The 13,862-nt window shown below is 46.3% G+C and overlaps 1 protein-coding gene across 1 annotated transcript in view; it reads right to left on the bottom strand.

Annotated features, from left to right (window-relative positions):
• Nucleotides 1–2,792: 2,792 nt before the first annotated feature.
• ddx11 (DEAD/H (Asp-Glu-Ala-Asp/His) box helicase 11) overlaps nucleotides 2,793–13,862 on the bottom strand; it is a 99,468-nt gene continuing 88,398 nt past the window's right edge. Inside the window, exons 24-27 of the mRNA XM_067999940.1 lie at nucleotides 7,288–7,372; nucleotides 4,391–4,466; nucleotides 3,216–3,370; nucleotides 2,793–2,974 (exon numbers count right to left, since the gene is read on the bottom strand). Of these exons, the coding sequence (XP_067856041.1) occupies nucleotides 2,936–2,974; nucleotides 3,216–3,370; nucleotides 4,391–4,466; nucleotides 7,288–7,372 (355 nt within the window). The 3' untranslated portion in view covers nucleotides 2,793–2,935. The remainder of the gene's footprint in view (nucleotides 2,975–3,215; nucleotides 3,371–4,390; nucleotides 4,467–7,287; nucleotides 7,373–13,862) is intronic.

The raw sequence follows: 13,862 nt of genomic DNA, 5'->3' as shown, positions 1-13,862 counted from the left end.
AAAGGGGTAAATTTTAACTTCCAGTCTGGAAGCGAGCGGAGATGGGGGGGGGGGGGGGGGCGGATAAGGAAGATTCCCGGATGTAAAACCCGGAAGTTAAGTGGGCAGGTCGCGACTGCAAAATGAGGCCCATCAATGGCACTTCTGGCTATCAGCCAAGAAGCACAGCTGCGGATCAGAGGGAGGGAGGGATCATAGGCCGAGGAGAAGGTCCAGGGTGGGGGGAGTGGCTGAGGAAGAGATCGGGGGGGCTGAGGAAGAGATGGGGCGGCTGAGAAGATCGGAGGTCGTTGGAGGTCAGGTGAAGAGTCGGAGGTAGGTGGGGTCCAGCATGGGGGTGGGCTGGGGTCCACCATCATAGGGAGGGGGGCATCATTGGTGGGGGGCGGGGGGAAATTGGCTGATCGCAGGGTTAGGCCAGGTGAGCTCGTTGGGCTCCTCCGGGCCCACAAGCAGTGCAATAAAGGCACTCAGCTCATGGATCCAGCCCTTCCCGCCTGCTTTCACCTGACGTGAATGGGAAGCAATGGGAAACCCGAACAGGTAAGGTTAAAATCATTTTATTATTCCAAAACACAAAATATTAAGTACCTCAATTAGCTCAATGAGGTACACTGCCCTTTAAAGTATCAGCCCGCCAGCTTTAAGTGGGGGGTGGAACTTCCTGGTGTCTACTCTCCACCCGTTCTTGGGAGTTAAAAGTTACAGTCTGAACATCTCTAATGCTTAAAGCACTTATATAATTTTAACTGTAGACAAAGTATCACGTGCTTTTTGCATCTTTTGCTTGAGTGACTCCAAAACATAAGAACACGAGAATGCTGGTGACAATCCCTCTCTTATTATAGGCGGTGTCCTGAGGGGTTTCTTAACATAAGCGAGGATAAATAACAGTCCAAGGTGTGGGCTCTCCAGACAAAAGTGAGGGTGCCGTGGTCAAACACCTCAGACTCGGTTGGATTGTTCTGAGGAAGACCATTTGTACCTGAATTGGTCGCATTTACATGGAGATCGACCCGAAGCTCAGCTCCTGACCCCATATCCTCTCCATCACAAAGACCAACTACTTCCACCTCTGTACTATCGCCCGTCTCCACCCCTCTGCTGCTGAAAGTCTTATCCAGATCCTTTGTCACTTCCAGACTCGACTATTCCAATATCCACCTGGCCGGCCTCCCACCTTCCATAAACTTAGGCTCATCTAAAACTCTGCTGCCCATATCCTAACTCGCACCAAGTTCTGTTCACAGATCATCCCTGTGCTCACAGATTTACACTGGCTCCCAGACGAGCAACGCTTCAGGTTTTAAATTCTCCCCCTTTTGTTTAAATCCCTCCAGGGCCTTGACCCTCCCTCTGTCTCTCATCTCCAGCACTAATCCCCTCCTGAGAGCTCCAGCGCAGGACTCTTGTGCATCCCTTCCACCCTCTGATCCACCAATGGGGGCTATGCCTTCAGCTGACTCCAGCATTCACTCCCTAAACATCCCCATCTCTCTCTCCTCCTCTAGGAGGCTCTTTAAAAACCTACTTCTTTGGGAAATCCTTTGGTCATCCCTCCTAATATCTCCTCCTTTGATTTGGTGTCAATTTTTTCCTCTGATTACACATCTGTGAAGCACATGGGATGCTTTTCTATGTTAAAGGCACTATATCACTGCATGTTATAATATGATGCAAGTCTCTGGGAACAGAAGTTGGTATTGTTATGTGTACATGGAAGGCCAAAGTACAGATTAAGGGGACAGCGGAAGGAATATCACGGCCAGACAGATGGACCCTACAGTTATCTCCAAGAGAAACACGAGTGACCAGAGGGGAGCAGATTCCCCCTTTTCTCTACTACAATCAACACAGAAGAATGAGGCTGGATGAATTCCAAGAACATTGTCAAAGCTTACCAGCTATCCTTTGAAATAGACTTTAAATTGACCCAGATAGACTTACTGTCCAAAGTGGTTCACCTATCAGCCAATGTAAGATTGTACAGAGTGTAATTCTACTGAATCAATAGAATGCAGTTAGTGTGACACATAAGCTACACTGGAGCCTGTGTCGATTTAAAGTGACAGTTAATTATATCTACCAAGTGCTTTGTGTACTCCTTAAATCTTAATGTTTTTGTAGATGCATTAATAAAGTAATGTTACTTCATTGCTTTCTGTGCCTGACTGAGTCTTTGATGACTGTGGCAATCCACTCATTAGTGTAATTCATTCTCCAGGCAGTGTCTGCCTGTTAATATAACATGGGTCAGAGATGAGCAGCCAATAAATCTTCGACACAGTGGTTGCGCTTCAGATAGAGGGGTTGGAGCAAAAAGGGGTCAAAGAGTCATCTGTTGTCCTTCGATTAATATTCTTGTGTGATTTATGGATTTACCTTTATCATTACAAAACCTGGGATCCTGAACCCATATTCAATGGCCCTCTGGGTGCTGAGTCCCACCATTTTGCGTGCGTCCCTCTCTTGGGTTTTGTAGTGAAGTTTACATGTTTCTGAGTTCCTCCCTCTCCTGGGCGCAGTAGCCTCTGCTCACACGAGTCACAGTATCACCACCGGGATTTGGACACAGGGCCAGTTACTTTCGAATGATGCAGGTTATACCCGGGTAACTGACATAATCCCCCGGAGGATGGGGAGGCACGATTTCAACACAAACATGGCCATCTCTATCTTTAATTATTCAGAGATTCAGCAAAAGAGAATACAAACATTTCTCACACATCAGTGCAAAGCACTCAACGGGTAAATATCAAACAATCACAAAAAAACTAACAGAGCAGCACAGAAAGGATTAGAATCAACTTTACTTCATTTTCATACAACTGCGAAAGGATTATGTAACTGAATGAACAGCTTGAAGCAGATGAAACTCATGAGTAAGACTGGTGTTAACACGAGAGTCTCACATCCCAGCAACGGTCTGTTGCAGCTACTTTGTGTCTCCACCAGACTTCTTGTCACTGAAAAACTGCAACACAAAAAATACATCAGGGTGACCTGTTAAATATTTAATGTAATTCAAAATATACCACAGCAATACTGATCTAGACTCATTCAAGCAATTACAGGGAGCGTTTATGAAACCACTGAGTTATGTCAATTCTCTACACAATCAATTGGCAATAGTCTCAGCTGGTGGTATCTCCATGTGGCCAGTGTCTGCCTCCTTGTACCCCAGGATGATAAGTGTAATATCTCAGATAACCCACCTTTCCAATGGCTCCAAAGGCAGGTCCAAACGAAGCCTCTGTCTGCGTTCTCCCTCTGATCCAAGTTGGCAACTTGCTAAGAATGCTGGGCCGGGTGTAGCGATGGTCCAAAAGTACAATCGTAGCATAGTCCTCTCGGTGACGGATCGCTCGCCCTGCAAACAGCACAGTGCATGAACAACGGGAATTCTCACACTCTCAGTTTCATTACAAACGTGCTACAAAACACGCAAGTCAGGGACGCTGGGAACCCTATGGTTGCAAAAGCCACTGTCCCCCACCCTGAGATGGCATTGCTTCTTTCAAGCCAGTAAACCATTGCTGATAGGCTACTGCCCAAAATTAAAGGTCTGAGACAGTGGCAAGGGAGCAGTTTGTAGTAAGGGAGTGCTGTCTGTGGTAAGCTCAAAGTCAATGGCTTCAGTCTTCCCACTGTTTAACTGGGAAATTATGGCTCATCCAAAGGTGGATGTCAGACAAACAATCAGACAGCACAGGGGCAGTGAAGGGGCTGAGAGAGGTAGTGGAAGGGTAGAGCTGGGTGTTGTCAGTGTACATGTGGAAGCTGACCCCATGTCTGCTGATGATGTCGCCCAAGGGGCAGCATGAAGATGAGGCAAAGGAGGTGGCCAAGGACAGATCCTTGGGGTACTCCGGAGGTAATGGTGCTGGGGTAGGAGGGGAAGCCATTGGTGGAGGTGCTCTGGTTACGATCAGATAGTTAAGAGGGAAACCAAGTGAAGAGAGTCGCATGGAGCTGGACAACGGAGGATATCTGTTGGATGAGGGCAGTGTGGTTGACCAGGTTGAAAGCTGCAGAAGTTGAAGAGGACGAGAATGGATAATGCAACAGACACAAAGAATAGGGTTACGTAACTGAGCATTAACCATGTACAGTCTCACCGTGACCTTAATATTCCCCACGTAGTCTCACCGTGACCTTAATATTCCCCTCGTACAGTCTCACCGTGACCTTAATATTCCCCTCGTACAGTCTCACCGTGACCTTAATATTCCCCACATACAGTCTCACCGTGACCGTAACGTTACCCTTCTCGTATGGTCTCACTGTGACCATAACGTTACCCAGTACTATGCTGATGCTCTCTAGTTTCCTTTGAAACCACTAACTGAGTTATCCTTTGGCCCTGTTTCCATGTTACACAATCACCTACCTATAGACTGGTTGACAGCTTTCATGCACAGATTTTCCACCAGTACTTTTCCTGGACTCCTCCCATCAGTTTTTGTCTGTAGGATTAAAATATACAACAGCAGGAAAGGACTTTATTTTACATTCAGAGTTCTAGCTAACATTACAAACACTCAGTTCTAAATATTACAAACTGCACCCCCAGTTCTAGATACCATTACAAACTATACTCCCAGTTCTAGATAACATTACAAACATCATTCCCAGTTCTAGATAATACTACAAACTACATCCCAGTTCTACATAACATTGCAAACTGCACCCCAGTTGTAGATAACATTACAAATTACCTTAACACTTCAAGCTGCACCTGCAGTTCCAGATTAAATTACAAACGGCACTTTGAAGATAATCAATACTCTGCAAAACAACCTGCTCATGGCTGTAGGCACAGTATACACAGACATTTTAATTAACCATCCATATTGGGCAACATCCACTGGACACTATATTGTGTTTACTGCTGAAAACAGCATTGAAGGGTGACTGGGTAATGTCTATAGGAACAGGAGGAGGCCATTCAGCCCCAGGAACCTGCTCCGCTATTTAATTAGATCGTGGCTGATCTGCACTTCAACTCCACTTACCCATCCAGCAGCAAAATGACAAGCTCCCAGCCCAAAGGGGCACCAATCTCAGACACAAGGTGCATTCCATGTCGCCAGCACTCAGTGCAAAGTTTCACCAACGGAACCACAAGCTGAGGAACACCCCATGGTTCAGGGCTCCAACCCACACACAATGGGGGAGGGGGGGGGGGGGGGAACGAGGGGGAAAAAAGCTCTCTTATGGAACAAGCAACTGGCGCCAACACCAACCTGGCACAAGAAAGAGCAACTGGCTGTTACAGAAGGACTGAGACAAAGTTCGCAGGTGCAAAGGAAGGAGGGGAGAACAACGTTTGTGATGCTGCAGTTTTAAACAGGCAGCAGGGTGCCGCCGTCAAGTTCCTCAGAGAAAAGTCGTCAATTTTAAAAGGGCCGTAGAACAGTAAAACTGTGACTCCTCTCGTCTGTGATGCTACTGCACCCATCCCAGCAGGTGGAGGGCTGGGCCTGGCTCAACTGATCAAGGTAAGACCGTCCTCTTCATTCCGGTACGCTCCCTGTGCATGGAAACCATGCGCAGAAAACCAGGCCAGCATGTACTTAGGCTGGGAATCGTAAAATTGGGCGACCCAGCAGTTTTTAAATGGCTGCTGCAGTGCAAAATAAAAAGATTGAGAAGAGATTTGATAGAGGTATTCAAAATCACGATACATAGATTGAGGACATAGATTTACGGTGATTGGCAAAAGAACCAAAGGCGACATGAGGAAAAACTTTTTTTTTTGTTACACACACACAGCTAGTGGTTAGGATCTGGAATGCACTGCCCGAGGGGGTGGTGGAGGCAGATTCAATCATGGCCTTCAAAAGGGAACTGGATACGTACTTTAAGGGAAAAAATTTGCAGGGCTATGGGGATAGGGCGGGGGAGTGGGGCTAGCTGAATTGCTCTTGCAGAGAGCCGCCACAGACTCGATGGGCCGAACGGCCTCCTTCTGTGCCGTAACAATTCCACCTGAAAGCAGAAAGTCTCCATGTACTCTAAAGGGCATTTCACTGTTTGTCTGCCTTGCACTGAAGGGAGGTTAGAAAGTCTTGCGTTGCAGAAATGTGTACAATCAGGGCGGCTCTCAGGACTCCCGCATTTGATGATTCCCTTGAGGTCTTGTTTCAGGAGGTACAGCAAAGTAGGGTTTGATAATTCCCACCCATGCTGTTAGAAGCACAAGCTTCGTGGATAGAGTTAACGGAGCAGAGTGATTGCGTTCTCCCAGGTCCGTCATATCAATCAGCGACCTTTGTATACGTGCTCACTCTTTTTGCACAGGAGTAGCCCGAATGTCATTGTTTTTCTTCTGCCTCCTAAGCGACTTAGTATGCAAAGTGCGCAGAGAACATTCAGACCATTGGTCCACACTTCTTCACATAACACAAGCTGCAGGGCACAGTGATACTTTGCACATCGCAGTTCAAAGTTTAACACTCAAACAAATGGCACCAGTACAAACACCATGCAAGCAGAGGGAGGGAGGGAGGTGATCCGGGCACTGAGAGGTTGCGGGTAGCTGCTCATATCTTCCTAAATGTGTTGTGCCTACGGGTGAAGGCAGCACACCACTACTGAGGGGGCACTGGGACACAAGGTGATGGAGTCTCTGTCACAGTATGAGATGGTGGCCCTGGCTTTTGTTGGCTGGGATTGGCGAGGGTGGGTTTAGAGGTGTGGCACTGCCACACAGCAAGAACCATGCATTAGTTAACTGATTTACTTTCTTAATCCTCACGTCAGGGGCTACACTTGTGGCGGCATTTCCTTGATTTCGTTCTTTCTTTGTCAGTTCTTCCTAAAGCAAGTGGCACTTCACAGCCCATACTGATGGCTCGGGGCCGGCCCCTTCAGGGGAGGGGACAGGGAAGGGGGGATAAATATAATATTTACATTTCAAAATAAAATTAATTTGAATAATATGAAGTGTGTGTGAAACGTGGGTCTCAAGGTTACTTGAACTTTTCCCTCGCAGGTTATGGTGGTTTATAACTTGCCCCATGCTGCAAATTGAAAACACAAGTTAACTTATCTCCATTAATACTGCTCAAGAAGCAAACAGTGACGGTTTCAGGATGACGGGAGAGATCATCACCGCACAATGGCTGCAACACAGTGAAAGACAAGGGCTAGAATGGGCTCCTGCGCAGAGGCACAGGAAATGGGCACTTAAACACCACATCTGCAAACCAATGGCACAAGGACCAAGTACTCCAACTCCTGGGCTATTCAGGAGTTTGTGCTGAAGGCCCAACCCCAACATACCATGGTCTTGTCCAGATAAGCCATCTTCTCCTGCAGCTCCGGAGAGTTGATGTTGGGAAACGGCATTCCGACCATCACCACACACCTGTAACACGACACAATCCCGATGTTATGGATCACGACTGGTTCAGGCCAGGTCACAGGAGGTGCCAGGGAGCTGAAACCCTGCCATTTCTAATCTATGGAAATGACCTTGGATGTCAAAAACATGTGAGCTTGTCAAATTGGCAGAAGGGAATAAAATAGGGGGAGCAGTCGTGACAGGATGCACTTTAAGGTCTGTGAAAGGACCCTGATCACTTATGCACCAAGTCCCGTTCTCCTATCATCCCTGTGCGCGCTGGCCTACATTGGTTCCTGGACCATCAATGCTTTGAATTTAAAATTCCCATCCTCGTTTCCAAATCCCTCTATGGCCTCAGCCCTTCCTATCTCTGTAACCTCCTCCAGCTCCACAATCCCCCCCACCCCCGAGATCTCCGCGTTCCTCCAACTCTGGTCTCTTGCACATCTCCCATTTCCTTCACTCCACCATTGGCAGCCATGCCTTCAGCTGCCTAGGCCCCATGCTCTGGAATTCCCTCCCTAAACCTCTCCGTCTCTTTACCCCTCTCTCCTCCTTTAAGACCCTCCTTAAAACTTACCTCTTTGACCAAGCTTTTGGTCATCTGTCCTAATATCTCTATGTAGTTCGGTGTCAAATTTTGTCTGATAATTGCTCCTGTGAAGTGCCTTGGGATGTTTTACTATGTTAAAGACACTATATTAAGGCTTGTCGTTATGCAAATAGACAAACAAACAGCAATGATATTTTCCAGTGATAAATGTGAAGTATTGTACTCTGGGCAGTGAAATGTGCAGTACAGGTATACAATGAAGGGGACAGACTTACCATGGTAAAGCAATTCAAAAATCTCATTGAGATACAGAACCAGGTCACGATGAAAAGTCTCAGGAGTTATGCTGGGGCTTGATGAGGCACACGTCAGACTGCATGCCACATTTAATTCTGATCACGCCACATTGCAAAAAGGGCACACAAGCAGGGGAGCAAAGAATGTTTCCAAGCGTGAAGGGGATTTGAGAGGCGTCAGTTATTCTGGAGCAAAAGTACACAACTACGGACCTAATTGAGGCGAAGATATGACTAAATGTACTGATAAAGTGAACCCAGAATTTTACTTTAGGAAAAGTCAGATCAGTAGGACCATGGAAGTTATATTTAAACCAGTGAAAAGTCAATTTAAAGCAGATTTACTCAGTGAGAAACTTCAGGAGAAATCTACTGGGCAGGGGCACAGACACTGGGGTCTGGGGTGTTCAAAGTGCTTGGGAGGGAGGGAGATGACCATACCTTATGAACAGGAGCAGGCCATTCAGCCCCTCGATCCTGTTCCACCATTCATTCTGCATCTTAACTCCATCTACCCGCTTTGCTTCTGTAACCCATAATGCCTTTGCGTAACAAACATCTATCAATCTCAAGTTTTGAAATTTTCAAATGACCCCCAGCCTCAACAGCTTTTGGGAGAGAGTTCCAGATTTCCACTCCCCTTTGTTTCCTGACATCACCCCTGAGCAGCCTAGCTCTAATTTTAAGGTTCTGCCCCCTTGTTCTGGACTCTCCCGCCAGAAGAAATAGTTTCTCTCTCTCTACTCTATCAACTCCTTTAGTCATCTTAAACACCTCAATCACATCACCCCTTAATCTTCTAAACTCAAGGGAATACAAGTCTCGTTTATGCAACCTGTCCTCATAATTTAACCCTTTTAGCCCAGGTATCATTCTGGTGAATCGGCGCTGCACCCCCTCCAAGGTCAAGAGATCCATCCTGAGGTTCGGTGCCCAGAACTGAACGCAGTACTCCAGGTGGGGGTCTAACCAGAGCTTAATAAAAATGTAACACAACTTCCACTCCTTAGTATTCCAGCCCCCTTGAGATAAAGGCCAACATTCCATCAGCCGTTCCAATTATTTTTATACCTGTCCACTAGCTTTTAGTGATTTCTGTACATGGACCCCTAAATCTCTCTGCTCCTCCACAGCTCCGAGCTTTTCACCATTTAGAAAATACTCTGATCTATCTGTCTTAGGTCCAAAGTGGAAGGCCTCACACTTCCCCACATTAAACTCCATCTGCCACAGTTTTTTCCCACTCAATTAATCTATCAATGAGCCTTTGCAACTTTCTGCTCCCGTCTATACTTTTTACTGTGCCACCTAACTTGGTGGTGTCAGCAAACTTGGATACACGGCTCTCTAATTCCTTCATCTAAGTCATTGATAAATATAGTGAAAAGCTGAGGCACCAGCACAGATCCCTGGGGGACACCACTAGTCACATCCTGCCAATTTGAGTACGTACCCATTATCCTTACTCTCTTTCTCCTACCCCCTAACCCCTAACCAAATCCCTACCCATGTCAATGGGCTGCCTCCAATTCCATGTACTTTCATTTTTGTAAACAGTCTCTTTTGTGGAAATGTAACAAATGTCTTCTGGAAGTCCATCTAAATAACATCCATAGATGCTCCCTTATCTCCCATGTTAGTTACCTTCTCAAAGTTAGGAGTTGGGGGCTAAAGGGTCAGACTTCAACAGGAGAGTTAGAGGACCAGAGAGAGGAGCTTCAACAGGAGAGTTAGGGGACCAGAGAGAGGAGCTTCAACAGGAGAGTTAGGGGACCAGAGAGAGGAGCTTCAACAGGAGAGTTAGAGGACCAGAGAGAGGAGCTTCAATAGGAGAGTTAGGGGACCAGAGAGAGGAGCTTCAACAGGAGAGTTAGGGGACCAGAGAGAGGAGCTTCAACAGGAGAGTTAGGGGACCAGAGAGAGGAGCTTCAACAGGAGAGTTAGGGGACCAGAGAGAGGAGCTTCAATAGGAGAGTTAGGGGGTTGAGGATAAGCTTTGATAGGAGAGTTAGGGGACTAGAAGGATAAGCTTTCATGGGCTGAAGTGGCTATTCTCATCCTTGACCGTTTTTATGTACCCCTTTGAAGATAATGGTATATCCTATCACATGAGACTATCAGAATATTAAACCTTCTCAGCAAAATCCATCTTATTTTACAATGCCTTTCACAGGCACACACCTCCACGTCAAGAGCCTCTCTCCCGCCATTGCAGGAAGAGATTGAGCAAATGTGCAAGTCCCTCCATACTCCAGTGAATCAGGTAAACAAAGGCAAGAAGCAATGGAAAAAGCACCCCTGCCTGGCACCTCTCGACTGTAAATCTGATCTCCCAGTTCATGTCTCAGTGTCCGGATCTCTGTATTTCAACTATTCTGATAATTCTTACCATTTCTCCTGCTTTCAAACTGCAGAATAGTGAAACTCCTCCGTTAAACCATTAGCCCTGATCGGGAAGATCCCGAGTTCCATGTCGCTCCTTAATGACTTCACTAATCTCAGCTGGGGAGATGACAGCTGGCTAAATCTGGCCTCAGCTACTCTGGGTTAGGGAGCTAACAATGACCCTGGGTTTCTGCTCTTGATCCCTAAGCAGTGACTCCTACCACAAGTGTACGATGCGTGGTAATTGGGCGAGTACAGAACTGGACTTAGCTGCAACACCGTCCATGTAACAGTAGCCTCCTCAAACCCACCGTCGAAGCTCACACGTGCTAAATGGCTGACTGGGCGAGAAATCAGAGGATGAAACCTATACCGACAAGAGTTAATGAGCTGTGTTTGGGAAGGCAGGGGGTGAGGGGGAAATGTGTGGCTGTGGGAGTGGGGAGAGTGTGCTCATATTGTTAAAAAACTATCATATGGTGGCCCTCGCCAGAAGACTCGGTTCATCCTACAGTGAATGAGCCCCACTGGACCTGCCGTAAGGGAGCGAGCGAGCTCCACTGATAGATTAGGTGAATGGGCAAAACTGTGGCAAATGGAATTCAATGTAGACAAATGTGAGGTCATCCACTTTGGATCAAAAAAAGATAGAACAGGGTACTTTCTAAATGGTAAAAAGTTAAAAACAGTGGATGTCCAAAGGGACTTAGGGGTTCAGGTACATAGATCATTGAAGTGTCATGAACAGGTGCAGAAAATAATCAATAAGGCTAATGGAATGCTGGCCTTTATATCTCGAGGACTGGAGTACAAGGGGGCAGAAGTTATGCTGCAGCTATACAAAACCCTGGTTAGACCGCACCTGGAGCACTGTGAGCAGTTCTGGGCACCGCACCTTCGGAAGGACATATTGGCCTTGGAGGGAGTGCAGCGTAAGTTTACTAGAATGATACCCGGACTTCAAGGGTTAAGTTACGAGGAGAGATTACACAAATTGGGGTTGTATTCTCTAGAGTTTAGAAGGTTAAGGGGTAATCTGATCGAAGTTTATAAGATATTAAGGGGAACAGATAGGGTGGATAGAGAGAAACTATTTCCGCTGGTTGGGGATTCTAGGAGTAGGGGGCACAGTCTAAAAATTAGAGCCAAACCTTTCAGGAGCAAGATTAGAAAACATTTCTACACACAAAGGGTGGTAGAAGTTTGGAACTCTCTTCCGCAAACAGCAATTGACACTAGCTCAATTGCTAAATTTAAATCTGAGATAGATAGCTTTTTGACAACCAAAGGTATTGAGGGATATGGGCCAAAGGCAGGTATATGGAGTTAGATCACAGATCAGCCATGATCTTATCAAATGGCGGAGCAGGCACGAGGGGCTGAATGGCCTACTCCTGTTCCTATGGCCCTGCCGTAAGGGAGCGAGTCTTGGTGATACCATAGTAAGTTAGTGAATGCTGCTCATCTTACAGCTTAGAATTACACAGAAAATATAGCTAGTTAACAGGTTGCTCAACCGAACCAGGCCGTGTTGGTGTTGATCCTGGCTTGAGTATTTGTCCTAATCCCATGCACCCATTCCGTTTACCAAGACGTGCCCCCCCATGCTCCGAATGCTGCAACTTCCCCGACTCTCGCTCAGAAACTCCACGGTCAGATAAGCTGTGAAGGAGAATCTGCTGTGATGCATGTGTGAAAGGCCCTACGTAACTGCAGGTCCTGTCTTACTCACATGTGACTGACAGTCTGCCCCGTCTCGCTGGGTTTGTGCGAATATCTCCGGACACCTCAGGGACAGAGCCCCGACTGATAATTTGCACTTAAGACTCTGGAGATCAGGCGCCGACAGCAATCCTGCTAATCTATTGCTTCTCAAACAAACGCTTTTATTAGATCCCACAATGGGCAATCCACAGCGGCCAGTCATGGTGCCCTCTCTTCATTCACTTGGTGGGGAGGGGGGAAGCAAAATCCAACATTGTACCAGCAACATTTCCAACTGCTGCTGAAACCCTCATCCATGCTTTTGTTGCCTTTAGACTCTTCTGACCGGCCTCCCATCTTTCACCCTCCGTAAACTTCTCATCCAAAACTCTGCTGCCCGTATCCTAACTCGCACCAAGTCCCATTCACCTATCACCCCTTTGCTCACTGACCTACATTGGCTCCTGGTCCGGGAACACTTCGATTTTAAAATTCTCATCCTTGTTTTCAAATTCCTCCACGGCCTCGCCCCTCCCTATCTCTGTAACCTCCTCCAGCCCTACAAACGTCCATGATCTCTGCACTCCTCCAATTCTGGCCTCTTGCCCATCCCAGATTTTCATCACTCCACCACTGGTGGCCGTGCCTTCAGCTGCCCGGTCCCTAAGCTCTGGAATTCCCTCCCTAAACCTCTCCGCCTCTCTCTTCTCCTTTAAGACGCTCCTTAAAACCTACCTCTTTGACCTTTGATGAATTGACAGCTCGAATAGAAATAAATATGTACGATCTGATAGCCATTACAGAGACATGGCTGCAAAATGACAAAGGTTGGAACCTGAATATTCAAGGGTACTTGACATTTCGGAAGGACAGGAAGCTAGGAAAAGGTGGAGGGGTAGCTCTGTTAATTAAGGATGACACGAGTATAGAGAGAAATGACCTTGGTTCTAAAGACCAAGATGTAGAATCAGTTTGGGTAGAGATAAGAAATAGTAAAGGCAAGAAGTCAGTTGTGGGAGTAGTTTATAAGCCACCTAACAGTAACCACACTGTAGGACAGGGATTACAGGAAGAAATAATGGGGGCTTGTGAGAAAGGAAGTTAAAGATAGTATCAAATTGAAAGAAAAAGCATACAATTCCGTGAAGAGTAGTGGCAGATCAGAAGATTGGACTGAATATAAAAAACTGCATAGATTGACAAAGAATAATAAGGAAGGAGAAATTAGAGTACGAGAGAAAGCTAGATAGAAATATAAAAAGATAGTAAGAGTTTCTACAGGTATTTAAAAAGGAAAAGAGTCAGTAAAGTGAGCATTGGTCCTCCAAAGAGTGAGTCTGGGGAATTAATAATGGAGAATAAGGAAATGGCGGATGAACTGAACAGATATTTTGCGTCCATCTTCACTGTAGAGGATACAAATAACATGCCAGAAATAATTGTGAATCAAGAGGTGAAAAGGAGGAACTTAAAACGTTTACAATCACCAGGAAAAGGATTCTGAAAAAAATATTAGAACTAAAAGCTGACAAGTCCCAGTTCCTGACTGACTTCATCCTAGGGCCTTAAAAAA

The sequence above is a fragment of the Heptranchias perlo genome, chromosome 18 (assembly GCF_035084215.1).
Source record: "Heptranchias perlo isolate sHepPer1 chromosome 18, sHepPer1.hap1, whole genome shotgun sequence".
Lineage (NCBI taxonomy): Eukaryota > Metazoa > Chordata > Chondrichthyes > Hexanchiformes > Hexanchidae > Heptranchias > Heptranchias perlo.
This window is presented reverse-complemented; position numbering and strand designations above follow the sequence as displayed.